The sequence below is a fragment of the Strix uralensis genome, chromosome 1 (genome assembly GCF_047716275.1).
Source record: "Strix uralensis isolate ZFMK-TIS-50842 chromosome 1, bStrUra1, whole genome shotgun sequence".
Classification (NCBI taxonomy): Eukaryota; Metazoa; Chordata; class Aves; order Strigiformes; family Strigidae; genus Strix; species Strix uralensis.
In genome coordinates, this window is record NC_133972.1 from 142,570,585 (window position 1) to 142,588,235 (window position 17,651).

Genomic DNA, 17,651 nt, shown 5'->3' on the forward strand with positions numbered 1-17,651 from the left:
TGTATGGCCATTTCACTTCTCTGCTCTGGGGACCCATGGAGCAGAAACAGGAGCCCTCTTCTTCGTGTTTCTTTAGACTGTCATTGCTTTGGGAGACGAGGTGCCTCACCCTATGTATTTGCACACTGCCTGGGACAGTGAGTCCTCACAACACCCGGAACAGATGCTAATGTAATACAAATAATATTCCCACTGAAGAACAGGATGTAACCATGCAGAAATCTGAAGAAGCCAGTGCCATGAGTGAGTTCTAGCTTGAGTCAGTTCCCTTGCTTTTACGTGGAAAAATCCCAACCTCAATTACTTCCCCTGAAAACATCATTATTTCAACTCACCATTTCTTTCTGATTAATACCTAGGCTTCACCTTTGCATTTACATTGCAGTAGGAGCCTTTAATCCTGTCTTTGCATTCTGCTCCATTAGTAGTATCTCTCAAATAAACAGTGCACTGAAGAATACCAAGGTTAATGCAGCTTCTGCTGAACAATTGAATTTTAAAAAATCCAGCCAGTGAATGAATGTGTTATGAAAGTGGAGCTCTCGTGACTGGTAGTGTGCCTCATATATCCTAGTAACTAAAGATCCTAGTAATTAAGGGGAATGCATTCAGGCTGAAAATCTCAGTTTAAAAGCAGTTGTCTGAGTCCATTTCTTATTTAAAAGTAGTCCTTTAATTTTATCTCTGCATAAATTACTCAATATTGGGTGTATGTGTCAAAGAACAATAGATAAATGTGAGAAAATAAAGCACCTGTTGCTGAGGCATTTTCTTCCTCTGAGTAGTAATTTTAAAAGATATGTATCTCCAAAGCCAGTTGCCATAAATAATTTTGCTTATGAAGTGAGTGTTTAGTTGTCTGCATCTGTCTCTGGCCAGCTATGTATGAGACGTGGATTTCCTTCTGAATCACTCGTCTCTGAAAACTGGGGATGCACATGATCCTTTAGAAATATGACATGAATATCGTAGGAGTTTGCCTGCATTAGCCCTCTTTTTAGCACAGCAGTACATTTCTAGGAGTGAAGGTATCTGTACCAGGAATGTTTTGCAACAGTTTTATTCCTCCACATCTAGCATTAGATGCTGCAGCTGTAGCCACATTGATTATGCCTTGCTATATTTAAGGTGGCTTCTGGATACTTCTCCTTGAGTATTGATTTTTTCTTTCTCTGCCATTTCATACTTTACTCTCCTTATTAATTTCTTTATCTTTCATCCCATTTCCAGCTTTTTTTACTCATTTTCTCATGATAGCTGTACAAGAAGCACTTATCATAAGCTATTTGCAAGTGTGTTAGAACATGGACTATCAAGGTTTTGAAAATATCCTTTCCAGCACTTCAAACAATACCAAATTGAAAATAAACTTGAAATAAAAACTTCCTATGCGTGTTGGAATCTTGTATCAAGACCATGGGAGTCCAAACACAGCAGTTAAAAGCCAACACAAAGAACAAAGGGAGTCTATTAATCCCAGCCCCACTAGGTATCCGGAGTCATTCATTTACCCATTTCTGGATGTGTAGTAGAGTTTGAACAGACAGGATGGCCAAGTTCTTTTGCCAAATGTGTTGGAAACAGAAAATTGTTTGACAATCCAGTACAAAAACATACCAACACCCTTCCAAAATTGTCATAAGGGGATTTCAAAAAAGTTCTGAACACCAGGGAAACAGGCAGACTCACAGCTGGGGTACGACAGCATTGAAAGAGGAACATCAGTCTAAATGAGACTCTACCCCGTGGATGTTTTGTGGCAGGGAGGAGGGGCCCTTTGTTTTGAACCAGTCTGAGTACCTTGAACATTTTGAGTGAGGAAAAGGAATGCCATTGAAGGCATATCATAGAGAAAAATTGCATGAGGATTGCTCAGTCAGTTCCTAGGCCTGGTTTATCTTTCATTCCAATGCTTACTGGTGCAAATGCAATTTGCATCCAGTAAATACTGAATTAGAGTATAAGGATTTTCTTCATTATCGTGCATTAGTGGACAAATTACTTTTGAGTGTGTTGTCTGCAAGTGTAGCCTCCAGAACTGTGTGTACTTTGATGTGGAACTCTAATTTTTTGCTGTTCTCCTGGATTTATGATAATGAGGAGTAGTTCCAGATGGCAAAGGGTCTGAATGGAAGAAAACAAATCTGGAAAAAATGGGCAAGTGCCCCAAAGTCTCGAAGGCATTTTGCTACCTCCCATTGAAAGCCAATGCTCTTTTCAAAAATGCTGCTTATAGGCACAGTCCAAATCTTACTTTTTTTTATAGCATCTCCACAGACCCTGGATATGTCCTTGGAAATGTCTGTTTTCCAAATCCGAAAAGGTTTGATTTTATAACACATTATATATACGTACTTAAACATGATTAAATGTTAGCCTTTCAAATTAACAAGTCACTTCTTAAATGTTTCATGGGAAAGGACATTACAATTAGTATCATAGTACCTTTTCTAGACAAATTCCCAACAGGAAGGAAAATAGATTCTTAGATAATCAAAGTTACTTTTAGATCACTTAAGCAAAGGGTTCACAAAATTCATATCAGCAACCAAAATTTCATGACCATAACTTTTCCAAAAAGGTGAAAGGTTGCCATGGAATACTAAATTAAACACAAAATGCAGAGTAACTTCACAAGCACTGGTCAAACTGAACCACTGAAGTTGGTCCAAAAATGGTAAAGCAAGATGAAGATGTTCAATTATTTCAGTTTTACATTGTACCAAATGTTAAATGCAAAGTATCTGAAATAAAATATTTTGCTTCAAAATAACCTATTTTTATTATATGATTATTAAAATTATTGATTTTTTTTGTTAAACTTATGGGGCTTTTATGATTTTTCAATTAGTCTACAAAATTCCTTCTTTGCCCAGCTCTTTTTCTGTTTGGCTCATCCTCCTTTGATTCTCCACTAGTGAAACTCCCTCTGCTTTTGGCTGTACCTGTCTGGGGACTTTTTGTTCCCATTTGCAGCATCTTGTGGCCTGCAAAACAGTTATTTTCTGTCAGTCAAGGGTCTGAAAAATGCTTGCTCTATTACTCTCTGTTCAACATATGCTATAATGGAGGTAAGAGCCAGGAAGCAGCTTTGTAAGGTACCAACCATTTCAGTAGACCATTCCCATCAGTAAGTGCTCCAGGGATCACAGTTTGAGAAATGAACCCTGAACAGCAACCAGGTCAGAGGTGAAAGCAAATATATTAAGTGGCCAAGATGGATGAAAGTAGCTCTTTCCTCTGATCTCAAGCAAACCATTACAGCCTTTCAAAGATAGATATGTTTTACTCCGGTGTCTTGCTGCAAGATGTTCTGCCTGGCTTTTGCAGCCTTTTCTAGAATCTGCTTAATTTGCCTCGTCAGTGCATTTGGCTTTATGTGTATCTTACCTTTGTTGAAATATTTGTTTTCTCCTCCTAGTTGGATCTCACTCATGTAAAAGAATTGCAGCTTTTTTCACTCCATTTAAAGCCACATGATAGAATTTAATAGGATTCATTACCTCTAATTGTAATTATTGGTTAAAGTCCTTAATTTAGGCCTTAAACTAATTCATTTTCACGGGTAACAATGACAACAGTGCATTGTGATCTGCACTGAAATATGCACTTAGCTTTCCAGAGCCATATTTCATTCCCTGTTTTTTGTTTGCTTCTCATGCTCCCTCTAATTTATTTTATCCAAAAGCGCACAATGTTTTTTATCATTTCCAAATAAGCCCTCTGAAACATATTGTTGTTTCGATTAGACTTGCCTGGAGGGTGGGCGCAATGCTGCAAGTTCTTTGGCTTCTCTCCTAGGATTAGTGGTTTCATGTTAGTAATTTGATTTAAAATAAATAACAAAGCTTATGCTTCTGAGCAATGAGTTTACAAAGAAGAATAACACAGTATTGTGGATAGGCTGCATCTGTTTAATGCCTACCTGCAGTTTTCATCTTCCTTGCAAAATTTTAATTTTTAACTAAAACTAGCTTTTTTGTTTTCTATAGAATAAAAACCCATTTTCCCCTTCCTAATCAGTGAGATGAAGCCAAACATAAAAATCACTGGAAAAAAACATTGTCTGAATTGATTCTGTCTTTCACAACAGTAAATTTCAAAGCCTGTTATTAACTATTCAAGCACATTAAAGAATAGTCTAACCGAGTTGAAATAGGCATCTCTCCCATGTCGGCAACCTCCCTTTTAACACTGTACATACCTTCAGCCCCCAATCCCCTATCTCTGCAAATAAAAGTCTTATAGCTAAAAGTCTGCAGCTGTCAGATGTTGAGCAACCACTGCAGTAACCCAGACAACCCGGGTCAGTAACACATGACAGCATTTCTTGTTAACAGAAGTGCTTTGGACACTTCTCTGCTGCTGCCTCAGGCGTGTACCCCACGTTTAGCCAGTGCCTCTAAACCCCTGTTATTGAAGCTAATCTGGTTTGTACACAGAAGTGATCTTTCCAAACAGTGCATGTAACAACAAAGCAACAAACATTATGTAGTTTCCAAACTCAGTGAAATGTTGCCCTATGGAGGTTACTTTGCTCCACATGAGTATTTCATTTCAGCCACGTGTGTCTCTGTTTCCAGTCCCAGGAGGCCCAGGTGCTGAAACATCTGGCAGAGAAGAGAGAACATGAGCGAGAAGTGCTTCAAAAAGCTTTGGAGGAGAACAATAACTTCAGCAAAATGGCAGAGGAAAAGCTGATACTGAAAATGGAACAGATCAAAGAAAACCGTGAAGCTAATTTAGCTGCTCTTATTGAACGTCTCCAAGAGAAGGTAACTACACCACCACTCCTCACCTTAGACTAGAAAGGAAAATCTAATCAACATTCTGAAGAGGTCTTGTGGGTAGCTCTTATCTCAGCTTGAGCAATTTTTAAGTCAGAGCCCCTGATGCCTATCCAAACCACCAGTCACTTTTGAAAGACTGAACATCTATAATCACACAATCATGGTTGAGGCTGGAAGGGACCTCTGGAAGTCATCTGGTCCAACCCCCCCTGCTCAAACAGGGCCATCTAGAGACAGTTGCCCAGGACCATGTCCAGATGGCTTTTGAATATCTCCAAGGATGGAGACTCCACCACCTCTCTGGACAACCTGTGCCAGTGCTTGGTCACCCTCACAGTGAAAAAGTGATTCCTGATATTCAGAGGGAACCTCCTGTGTTTCAGTTTGTGCCCATTGCCTCTGGTCCTGTCCCTGGGCACCACTGCAAAGAGGCTGGCTCTGTGCACTCTCCATTCAGGTATTTACACACACTGATGAGATCCCCTGGAGCCTTCTCTCCAGGCTGGACAGTCCCAACTCTCTCAGCTTTTCCTCACAGGAGAGGCTGAGAGATGCTCTAGATCCTTAATCTTCATGGCCCTTCACTGGACTCTCTCCAGAGAAAGTTTGATTTTCTAGCTTTAAGAAGTGCTGTGAACAAATGAAAGGTCACTTGTGTTTAGATTTCGTCTTTCAAGAAAAGTTATTGATAAATCAAACAGTTGTCCTATGTCTGTAGTTCTTGGTTTCTCAAAGATGAAAAAATATGGGATAAAATCTTTCATATATATCAGAAAGGTCTGGTCTTCCATAAGTCTTGCAACTAGGAGAGTAAATTTTCTTTGGAGACCTTTGGTGCAACCAGAAGAAACAGGTAGATCACAAACCCCACCATGCAGGACCAAATGTGCCCTTCTCCAAAACAACTCTTCTGCACAAGAGAGGGAAACATGCAAATAAAGATTCAGAACTGTTAAGAAAAAAATAATTAGTTCTCCATGAGTGATCACTTGTTTCTCTCAGTGATAAACTTTCTAATATGTTAGTAAATTGACTAACAGAAAGAAAATAACTCTCAGTGGTTTTCAATGAGATCTTCTTCATAAGTACCTTTGCTTCTTTGATGGAGACAAGTGTCTCAGAGAGTAGGAAAGAAACAACAGAAACCGAAGGATGATGTTACAAGTGAGTATGCAAATGGGTTAATTCTTGAGCTTAAGAACTTGGTTTTTACTTGGCATTTTTGCATTAGATTAGTTTGCAGGCACATATCCCAAAGTTTATGAAAACAAAGGGAAAAGCCAATTAGCCATCCTTGACATCCAAAAGGAAATGGGAAGGACAGCTGAAACATCTCTCTGTCCTAGGTTAATGTTAACAGTCTGTTAACCCCATTTCCACAGCAATATGATGGCATATGTCCATGAAATCCAAAGAAGGCTTCTCAACAAAGATGACCATAACTCATTTGGGAACATTTGTACATACCAGTAATTAAAAATTGCATGACTATAGTTTTGCCAACATGAAAGCAAACCCTGAATGTGCGGGAAAAGAAGAGGTGAAATATCTAGGTCCAAATCTTCAGAAGTTACACAGAACTGTGAATGCCCCAAGGTATTGGTGTCTAGGTGTTCTAGCAATCAAAGATAACTTCTATATACTGCAGTTAATACAGCCCTGAGGAACAAATCCCTTATAAAATCTAGCATTCAGAATTATGGATCTTATAAGAACTGTGGTTTACAGTTTCAGTTGTTGCAATAAACTGTCTTGGCCTGTGATCCATAGTCCAACTCAGAGAATAAAAAGATAACTGTTGACTTCTGTGAATTTTTTACCATAGAAGACCCTCTAATGCATGGAAATACATAAGGAGTGCCTTAAACTGAAGTCACCTTATGTTTGTCATTTGGTTGTCTGGGGTTTTTTTCAGTGAACAGACACAAGAGGTAAAAGTCTGATAGTTTGACAGTTGAAAGAGGCATAAACCAAAAACCCTAAAACCCTGAAGGTGACAAAAATAATAGTTTTACAAATACTCCAAGTACAACATTCCTAAATTCATTTGACAGCTGTTATTCCTGACCACAGGCCCATTTCCACAGAAGTATCTGAATATATAGTGGCTCGAGTAAGTCTAAATGAATTATGACTGCTTTTGTAAAAGGGAAGACAGCATGGCTGAAAGTTGACAGAAGGGCCTAGCATTGACTTTTGGCAACCACATCCCTTCTCCATCACAGCCACAGAAAGAATGGAGAGGACAGTTAGTTTCATTGGTCGGCCTGAGGGGATGTTTGAGATGTTCAGATTGACCCATCTTGGTGGAACTAAATTCTTGGGCCTTTATTTATGCTTCACAAATGCTACAGATAACACAGTAACTAACACTTCTTCTTGCATACAGTGTGCAAGCAATTAATTCAAGCCCACTCATCCTTCCCTATATTTAGTTTAACATCTAGGAATTCAAAGGGCAAATGTGAGCACATGGCACATTTTATGCTGCAAGCAGCACCTCTCTATGTGGGGCTTTAAAATGAAACTGTGAGGTGCTGAGGATTATAAGGCCATATCAGATACAAGACTGAGCTCCAGAGTATAAGTAGAATGTAAGCATCGAACAAGCTTCAGGATGGTCTGGTGGATGACACCTCTCCTGAGTTGCATCACTTAAAGATGGGTGTGCTGTGAAACAAGTTTTGCACAAGCATGAAATGCGCAGCCTAAATGGGTTGTCATCAGGAGCCTCCCTGGGCAAGCAGAATGAGAAAGAGATTTGATTTTTCCCTTCTTGATGTTTTCCAGGAGAGGCATGCTGCAGAGGTCCGTAGAAACAAGGAGCTCCAGGTGGAACTGTCTGGCTGAAAACAGCAATGGTGGATGTGACCCATCCCCACCATTAGTAAACTCCCCCTGCCTATATTATTATGGATCATGCGATATCAGTATGGGAAATGTATGACATGGTTTAAAAAAAATAAAAATCAAGAACTCAATAAAAAACTTCAAAAAAGAAACAAAAATAAAAACAAAAACAATGCGGTCTCTTTGCAGAATGATTTGCTTGATGTTTAAAAAACTTGGATCTTATTTTGTAAATACTTACATTTTTGTTAAAAAATACAAGTATTGCATTATGCAAGTTATTTCATAATCTTACATGTCCTGTAACAGGCTTCTGATGTTGTCTATTTCCACTCGGTTGAATTTGCTGGGTCTGTTCATTTGAAGCACCTCACGTCTACTTCCATTCCCTGCGACTTTCATTCCAACCCACCACGAGGTCAGTAGTAGTTCTATGGTGCTAGAGACCAGTCATTGCCTAATAACCTAGACTGCTTTGCCATCAATAAGCTTTGTTGAAACAGTGACTAGATCACAGGTATTGTGACTTCACATTCAGCTGTCCAAGACAAAAGGCTCTTAAAATGTAGTTTCTTCAAATGCAACTTACACTACAGGACTCTGTAGTGTGCTATATAATTGAGGTTAAATAGCCACCTGCAGTACTTGTTGCTTCTGCTTTTTGAGGTGAGAGGCAACAAATACAGCTATGCAACAGAATGAAAGCAAGTGGGATCAGTTTGAGGCAAATTTAAGAGGTACATTGTAACCATCAAGCTATGACAAATTCTGGATGATGCCAATCAGCCATACAAATGCTAATTGTAAAGTGAGCTTAATTCACCACTTGAAAATTTATTGATGAAGCAACTAATAGATAGCATCAAGTGGCTTTATCTGTAGGTACCATGATCTATTGATACTTATCTGATGCTACCACATTACATGTGTAATAGTACAAGAGGCTACTGAATATTTCACCTGGAACCCATGAGCCAGTTGTTACCTTTTTTTTTGACACTGCTGACTTCCATTCATCATGACCTTTACTCTCCAGTGTTAGCCAACCCTACCTAGTGACAGACATCTAGGACTAAGAGGGCTGAAGCAGGAGGAATGACTAGACAGGGTGCTTGTGCCAAGTACAGTATCACCAAACCTAACACATCATCCCCAAAATAGCTACAGTTTTGAAGTTGTCCCTACCCCCCTGGAGGTTGCTGCCTGCATATTCTACTCTTCATTAGTGCTATTTTCCTGTATGTCATTGTGAGCAAGCTGTGATTAATAAAGAATTGGGGTTCTGTGAACTGAAAAAGGGCTTGTCTCTTCTCTCGCTCCATTACTTCTCTGACATTTGCCCATGTGAGGTGAAAACCTAATGTAGTCATAAAAGCATGGAAATGAGACTTAAATAAGACCTATTAATAAACCAAGTCTGCTAATACAGGACTAACCCCTGCTATGTGTTTTCCAGTGCTTAGGCTGGTTGTTTTTAAAGATTACCATATAAAGTGAGCCTACAAATGGGACCTCTAGCACTGAGTTTATTAAAAAAGAGAACTAGCTACACTCACATGCACATGCACACCTTAATCTTGACTCAATATTGGGGAAAAAAAACCAATTTGGGCAAAGAAAAGTGAATAATGTAACTCTGGGAACATACATGAATAGCTGCAGCAAGATTCTGGCTGTTAACACACTGATTTTCAGGGTAATTCACAGAATTTATTGAAAAACACAAAATTGCTAGGGAAGCTGCTGAGCGGCAGAGATGAGATATAAAAGTGGATCGGATCCCACTTAGAATTGGCAGGTGATCAAGCATTACCTCTAGGATTAGTTTTCTGATTTACAGTCATGAAAGTGGCATCATTTACTTGCTCTTTCAGAGAGATGGACCAAAAGCTCCTGATCTGCAACAGCCAGTTTCAGACCCCTGCAGCCTATTTTATTTCAGAGCCAAGTTATGTCCTTGGAAGACTTGGCCTGCAGTCAAAAAACAGCAGAGGTTGATCTAGGTGCAAGGCTGCAAGCTCAGCTCTGTGTGCAATGAACTTTGTACCACAGAATGAGAGGAGTACTCCAACTTGTTATGGCAGCTTAGTTTCCTTCACCGAATTCCTTGTCTTTCTGGCAAAATTACTGGAAGTAAACCTCGTGGAGAAGCCAAATAGCAGCCTTTGAATCTGGGTGTCATGAACTTCAGCGTTGCCAAGCCTTCAAAGTTTGTATATTGCTTTAAGCCCCATTAGAAAAGGTCATTCAGACAAGCTTATATTTCAATTTAAGGTGTAGGATCTTGGTTTGAGGGCTCCTGAATTTTTGTTTCATTTCCCAGTGGCAAGTCATTTACCATTTTCCTTGTCCATTGCCTTAACAAGCTCTGGCCATGCTTCGAGCCCTTTTCCTGTTTGTCCTGCTGGCTACGTTTGCCCAGAGAACAGGCCAAGGACAAATCTCTGATGCTGAGGTCAAGCAGGGCAGCCTTGCTTCCATGGGGCTAAACTCTTTTCCACAAACGAGGGTGTCTATATCTAAAGTGCCTGTTGGGATGATCCCCAGCACATGCTCACCCCAGCACAGACCCGAGCATTGACTGGGAAATGCTTCTCAACAAGTACCAAGACTGCACCAGGGAAATGAGTGAAGAACAAGACAGTGTGAACTCTGTAGCCATGTTTTGCTCCTGTTCACTTGGGTCTTTTAACAGCTGTGGGTCTAGAGTTCATTTTATTAAGGTATAACTGTATTTTGAAAGCCTGTTTGAAAATACACTTCATATTTAACCTGTAATAGCAAAAAGAAGTATCTGAAGAGCTGCAGCATGGCCATTTCCTTATATTATTCCTGTTTCCTTATATTATTTCCTTATATTTTGCTTTGGTACTACCTTCCTAGCTCCTTCCTGCTTGTGCTAGCAAAAGCATATTTGTGCCATGGGTCTCTCATGTGGAGTTATAGATTAAGTAAAGATTAAGTATAGATTACTTGAAAAGTAATAAAATATTCAAAACATCCATTTTTAAAGTATTACCATTCTGGCTACTTGAAATATCTCAGTTTATTTTTTAATTCAACAGCAAGCAGAACTCTCAGGACTTTGATTAACTGTAGGTGCCCAACTACGTGCCGTGAGCTGTGAGCAGCTGGTGCTGAAATGCAGAGCATTTTCCGTAGGCTGCCTGAAACCTCCCACAGGACAGGATAGAGCCTGAAGCGCTGGTGTTGCACTATGCAGATGCTCCCTCCTCTCACTGAGATTTATAGCAGCTCAGCAGCAGGGCAGAGCTGTGCAGCACACCAAGAAAGGCGCTTCTGACCTGTGGCCTCCACAGGTCCCAGGACTGTCCCTCCAAGGGTGGGTAGGGCTCCGTTTCCTATTAGCTAACCCATCAGTTATGTCAAGGTTGCCACAAAGACACTGCCAAAGTAGTCAAACAGGAACAATTCAAAACTGCCATAGTTCACATGGTCCCACTGAAGCCACAAAATTTATGCTCAAACCAAGTCAAACTTTTCCGAAGTTAGGAGGCTTGGATCTAGGGTTTAAACCCATCACTGAACTTGGAAACAACGCCTTTTTTTTCCATTTGTTATCACGTTTCTTGTCATGTGGAGGTTTTTTTTTTAATGACTGGAACAAAATCCTAACCCTTCTACAGCCAAATAGCAATGTCTGTCTGTTTCTTCACTCCAGGATCCCCAAACAGCAACATCCTACGTACACACGGACAGAGTTGTCTACCTGTCTGCCTTTCAGCAGTCCTGTCAGAGGGACAGGCTCTGTGATCAGTGTAGGAAAGAGTTTTACTCCCAAAACCTTAAACCATACAGAGAAGAGAAGTAGTTCTATCTTATCTCCCAGAAGGAGAGAGACACAGTCCGAAACCTACATTTACGGCATCATGAACATCTTCCTTCTCATCCAACTGCTCCGAGATCCCACCATGTCGAATCAAACTCTCTCATCAGGTTTTTGTTGGAGAGAAGAGAGGATTGCACAGGAAGAGGCAGGCCCTACTGCCATCTCGCAGCACATGCCCCATTCTGAGCATATTTCAGCAGTGGAAGGAGGCAGCCATTCACTCAGAAGAAGGGATATTGTGAGGGAGGTAATGGGAAATTTTTAGATAGTATTTCCCATGCCTGAGGGCTGGTGCAAGTCATGCTGGTGCACAAGTGCCATGGCTGGCACAAATGATGCTGGTGCAATAGTGCCATGCAGTGGTCAGTCTTAATAATGGGGATTATCTCCAAATACACCAGGGATTTCCTTAGACGGATATCCATTTAGTCTGCTGCACATCTTACACTAGGTCTTTACATAAGGTAGCTGGTGGCTCTGAAATCTGAAGACCGAGCCCACACATCTTCAGATTTAACTCCACTGTAACATGGGTGGCACGACCATGTGTAGCTGTAAAACCAAAAAGGGGTGATATTTTCATGTGGAACAAGGAGTAGCCAGAATTACAACTATTGCAACACCACCATCAGAAACTCTCACAACTGTGAGAATATCTGCATGACTGAAACTCCAAACATGTCTAGAAAGCAACAGATAATATACAGTAACCCTCTCGGAAGAGAGACTGAGGAGGTGATAAAAGCAACATCAGAAATACAGGGAGCTGTGTTTCATGTTTGAAAAGTAGGCTTCATCTTCCAGCAGAGGAGAGAGGATGGTCACCCTTGAAGCTGTCATCCTTGGAAAAAACTGAACTCTTTCTCCACCTCCACCCCAATACTTGGAACTAGGGCACAAGACAGAGGAGCCTAAAATCCAGCCTGCAGTATATATGTAAGTGTAACCTATAGCTCTGTGAGTAGCAGAAACAAGAGCCTGCTATGGACTCCCCATGGATTAGAGGCTTCTTCAATGTACAATAAAATGCCTGTGCTTCAACCATTCATAACTTCACTGTTTTGCTGATGCTCTGATAGCATCTGAGCTTTAACTCTTGCTCTGGGGAAATTAATTGAGGGGTTTTTTTCTATTCAAATGTCCACAAAGACAGTAGGAATGCATGTAATTGATAATTTATTTAGAGAAACATTCTCCTTCTTCAAGTTTACAGTGTGATGACAGCTTCCCTTTCTTTTGGGTAGCAGTTGCTGGAAAATGTCTTCCTACTGTAACACGTTGTCTTTGGTGAAACATGTTCCAGAAAAGGAAGCACCCGGGCAGCTCCTGAAGATGGAGGACATGAAAGGCATTATCCACGATGCAGCCCAAGCAAGTGATGTAAGGAAACAGCTGAGCTTCAGCTTAAATTTCTTTTAGTTATTTCAGTTGCAACAGACTTTTAAACAAACCTTCCATCCCTTCAGTTGTGGGGATGGATGAAGAAGAATACGGGAGAACTCAACAGATGAACTTGTGGCTCCAAGACTGGTGTTACCGTCAGGGCTTTGTATTTTTCAATCATGGGTTAGTATACAGGACACCAGACCTTTTGGCATCAGATGGGATGCACCTGTCCCAGAGGGGGAAAAGGATCCTGGGGCAGGAGTTAGCTGGGCTCATTGACAGAGCTTTAAACTAATTTGAAGGGGGAAGGGGGCAAAACATCAGCCCATCTGAAGTGCATGTATACCAATGCACACAGCATGGGTAACAAACAGGAGGAGCTTGAAGCCATGATGAAACGGGAAAATTATGATGTAGTGGCTATTACAGAAACATGGTGGGATGTCTCCCATGACTGGAGTGTGACAATTGATGGCTACAAGCTCTTTAGGAGGGACAGACAAGGAAGGAGAGGCGGTCGGTTGGTGCTGTATGTTAGGGACTGTTATGATTGCTTTGAGTACAAGTGTAGAGAAGACAGAGTGGATGTCTTTGTGTTAGAATCAGGTGGAAGACCAACAGGGCAGATGTTGTAGTAGGAGTCTACTATAGGCCACCCACCCAGGACAGAGAGGTGGATGAAATATTCTACAGGCATTTAGGAGAAATCTCACGATCGCTTGCCCTTGTTCTTGTGGGAGACTTTAACTTCCCAGACATCTGCTGGAAGTACAACACAGCAGAGCGGGACCAGTCCCAGAGATTCCTGGAATGTGCGGCAGATAACTTCCTGATGCAGCTGGTGAGTAAACCAACCAGAGAAGGTGCCCTGCTGGATCTCCTCTTTGTGAACAGAGAAGGACTGGTGGATGATGTGGTGATTGGAGGCCGACTAGGGCACAGGGATCATGAAATAATAGAGTTCTCTATTCTTAGAGAGGCCAGGAGAGGGCTAAGCAGAACTGACATCCTGGACTTCCAAAGGGTTGACTTTGTCTTATTTAGGCAACTGCTTGACAGGATCCCTTGGGAGACAGTCCTGAAGGGTATAGGGGTCCAGGAAGGCGGGACACTCTTTAAGAAGGGAGTGTTAATGGCAGAGGAGCAGGCTGTCCCCAGGTGCTGTAAGAGAAGCCAACGCCAGAGAAGACCACCCTGGCTAAACAGGGAGCTTTGGCTGGAACTCAGGGAGAAAAGGAGAGTTTACAGCCTTTGGAAGAAGGGGCTAGCGACTCACAGTGATTACAAAGAGGCTGTGAGGCTATGCAGGGCGGAAATCAGGAGGTCTAAAGCCCAGCTGGAAATTAATCTGGCTTCAGCAATCAAGGATAACAAGATATGTTTCTATAAGTATGTCAACAGCAAAAGAAAGACCAGGGAGAGCCTCCATCCCCTGCTAGACGCAGGAGGAAACATGGTAAGAAGTGATGAGGAGAAGGCTGAGGTGCTTAATGCCTTCTTTGCCTCAGTCTTTAATAACAAGACTAGTTGTATTGAGGGAATCCAGCCTCCTCTGCCAGAAGACAGAGACTGGGAGAACGACCCCCCCACAATCCAGGAGGAGATAGTCAGTGACCTACTGCATCACACAGACATACACAAGTCTATGGGACCAGACAGGATACACCCGAGGGTGCTGAAGAAGCTGGCTGGGGTGCTCGCCAAGCCACTTTCCATCATTTACCAGCAGTCGTGTCTAAGTGGGGAGGTCCCAACAGATTGGAAACTGGCCAATGTGACGCCCATATATAAGAAGGGTCGGAAGGATGATCCAGGAAATTTCAAGCCTGTCAGCTTGACGTCGGTGCCCGGGAAGCTGATGGAGCAGCTCATCCTGAGTACCATCACATAACACATGTGGGACAACCAGATGATCAGGCCCAGTCAGCATGGGTTTATGAAAGGCAGGTCCTGCTTGACAAACCTGATCTCCTTCTACGACAGGGCAACCTGTTTATTGGATGAGGGAAAGGCTGTGGATGTTGCTTACATTGACTTTAGTAAGGCCTCTGACACCGTTTCCCACAGCATTCTCCTGACGAAACTGTCTGCTCGTGGCTTGGATGGGCACACGCTTTGCTGGCTAAAAAACTGGCTGGATGGCCGGGCCCAAAGAGTTGTGGTTAATGGAGTTAAATCCGGTTGGTGGTCAGTCACGAGTGGTGTCCCCCAGGGCTTGGTTTTGGGGCCACTCCTGTTTAACATCTTTATTGATGATCTAGACGAGGGGATCAAGTGCACCCTCAGTAAGTTTGCAGATGACACCAAGTTGGGTGGGAGTGTTGATCTGCTCGAGGGTAGGGAGGCTCTGCAGAGAGATTTGGACAGGCTGGAGCGATGGGCTAAGGCCAACTGTAGGAGTTTCAATAAGGCCAAATGCCGGGTGCTGCACTTTGGCCACAACAACCCCCAGCAGCACTACAGGCCTGGGGGAGGAGTGGCTGGAGAGCTGCCAGTCAGAGAGGGACCTGGGGGTGTTGATTGACAGCCGGCTGAACATGAGCCAGCAGTGAGCCCAGGTGGCCAAGAAGGCCAATGGCATCCTGGCTTGCATCAGAAATAGTGTGGCCAGCAGGGTCAGGGAAGTGATCTTACCCCTGTACTCGGCACTGGTGAGGCCGCACCTCGATTACTGTGTTCAATTTTGGGCCCCTCACTACAAAAAGGACATTGAATTACTTGAGCGTGTCCAGAGAAGGGCAATGAAGCTGGTGAAGAGTCTGCAGCACATGTCGTACGAGGGAACGGGGGTTGTTTAGTCTGGAGAAGGGGAGGCTGAGGGGAGACCTCATCACCCTCCACAACTCCCTGAAAGGAGGTTGCAGAGAGCTGGGGATGAGTCTCTTTAACCAAGTAACAAGTGATAGGACAAGAGGGAATGGCCTCAAGTTGCGCCAGGGAAGGTTTAGACTAGATATTAGGAAGCATTTCTTTACAGAACGGGTTGTTAGGTGTTGGAATGGGCTGCCCAGGGAGGTGGTGGAGTCCCCATCCCTGGAGGTGTTTAAGAGTAGAGTCGACATAGCGCTTAGGGATATGGTGTAGTTGGGAACTGTCAGTGCTAGGTTAACGGTTGGACTAGATGATCTTCAAGGTCCTTTTCCAACCTAGACGATTCTGTGATTCTGCAAAACTTTGGAAAACATGTACAGCATAACAAAATACATTTTAAAAACATTAACTCTTAAAATATACCATTTGCTAATGAGTCTTTTAGATAATAATTTCCGGTTTCCCATGTACAACCGCTTATGACCAGAAGAGGGCAAGCTCTGATTATTTAACAGGCAACTACAGATGGTAAATTTTACTTGGAAAAGCCTGTCAAGCTGTGCTCTATGCTGAAATCCTGCTTTAGAGCATCGTGGAGATCGATGTTCTATATTTGCCCTAAAATATAAATTCGGGTTTATATGCAACATAAAAGATAGTACTTCTTCTTTGGGTAAAATTCATTACTTTGGCTAGATTTCCATAAGAATACAGCACTGGACAGACATTATGTAAGATAAAGGATAAGGTAACCATATGAATAAACAGGTTAAAATTCACTCTTCTGTTACTCTGGAGTTTAGGAGCTGGTTCCTATCCCCCAGGAAGTCTGAACCAGCCCGCCTGAGCGCAGGATGGAAGCAGGAAAACTTCCCTGCTTTTCAGCTGGATTTTGAGCAGGCTATGAAAGGGTGATGCTCACAGCAGAAGCAACCAGACTCAACAGCTGAGCCATCCCTTCATGCACTGTGTTTTACACTTACACATTTTCAAATGATGAAAAAACTGGTGGATCACTGTGGCATACGAACAGCTCTCAATGAGCCAAGATCTGGTTACACTGATTGCAGATTATCCCTGACATAGGTATTAGCTCGGGAACAGCACTGGATAAATACACATCTTCTGCCTCTAGGGACAGGTTTGGTAGCAACACAGCTCCTCACTCACAAAACACAGCCTGCACCTGAATTAAGTTTCTGTTAGACCTTTAGATGTCCCCATGAAGGGCCAGCTCAGTTTTCTTTGTGCCGTACTCCTAGGACACCCCACCAATGCTGGAGGAAACCTGAGTTGACCCAGCCTGGTGTGTCAGCTCAGGTCCTTGCACACCTAGCCACAGCCTGCAGCAGAGCTCGAGCAGAAGGAGAAGACATCCCCCAGGTGCTGCAATGAAGGAGGATGCTGCCAGTTGCCACTGGGAGACAGCAGAAAATGTGGTAGCAGCACCCAAGATTGGGGAAGATAAGGGCAAAGTTGATGGTGCCACTTCTGCTTTGAGATCCCAAACATCCCTGGGACCTCAGGAAGGGTCCTGTGGGAAGGTGATCTGTGAACAGGGTCACAGGTCATCCTGGGAGCTGCACTCTGGAGCCGTGCAAGATGCTCTCCAGCACTGACACCGACTTGTGGGTGCGTGACCCTGTTCTCCCTAGCTCACAGCAGGTCATCAAGCAGGTCACCCCTGTCACAAGTGGGGTCTCCCAGGGATTGATATTGGGTCCAACACTATTTAATATCTTCATAAGTGATCTGGATGATGGGATCAAGCGTACCCTGATGAAGTTTGCTAATGATACCAAACTGAGTGGGGAAGTGGACACTTTGGAAGGAAAAGTCACCCTGCAGAAAGACCTGGATAGCTGGAAAAGTGGGCTAACAAGAACCGTGTGAAGTTCAACAAGGACAAGTGTAAGGTCTTGCACCTGGAAAAACATAATCCAGGAGGGGAGCAGCTCTGTGGA

At 42.7% G+C, this 17,651-nt stretch overlaps 1 protein-coding gene across 1 annotated transcript in view; it reads left to right on the top strand.

The window, feature by feature from the left end:
* STMN2 (stathmin 2) overlaps nt 1–8,937 on the top strand; it is a 42,858-nt gene extending 33,921 nt beyond the window's left edge. The window contains exons 4-5 of the mRNA XM_074883437.1: nt 4,584–4,775; nt 7,581–8,937. Coding sequence (XP_074739538.1) covers nt 4,584–4,775; nt 7,581–7,640 — 252 coding nt within the window. The 3' untranslated portion in view covers nt 7,641–8,937. The remainder of the gene's footprint in view (nt 1–4,583; nt 4,776–7,580) is intronic.
* Nucleotides 8,938–17,651: the final 8,714 nt, after the last annotated feature.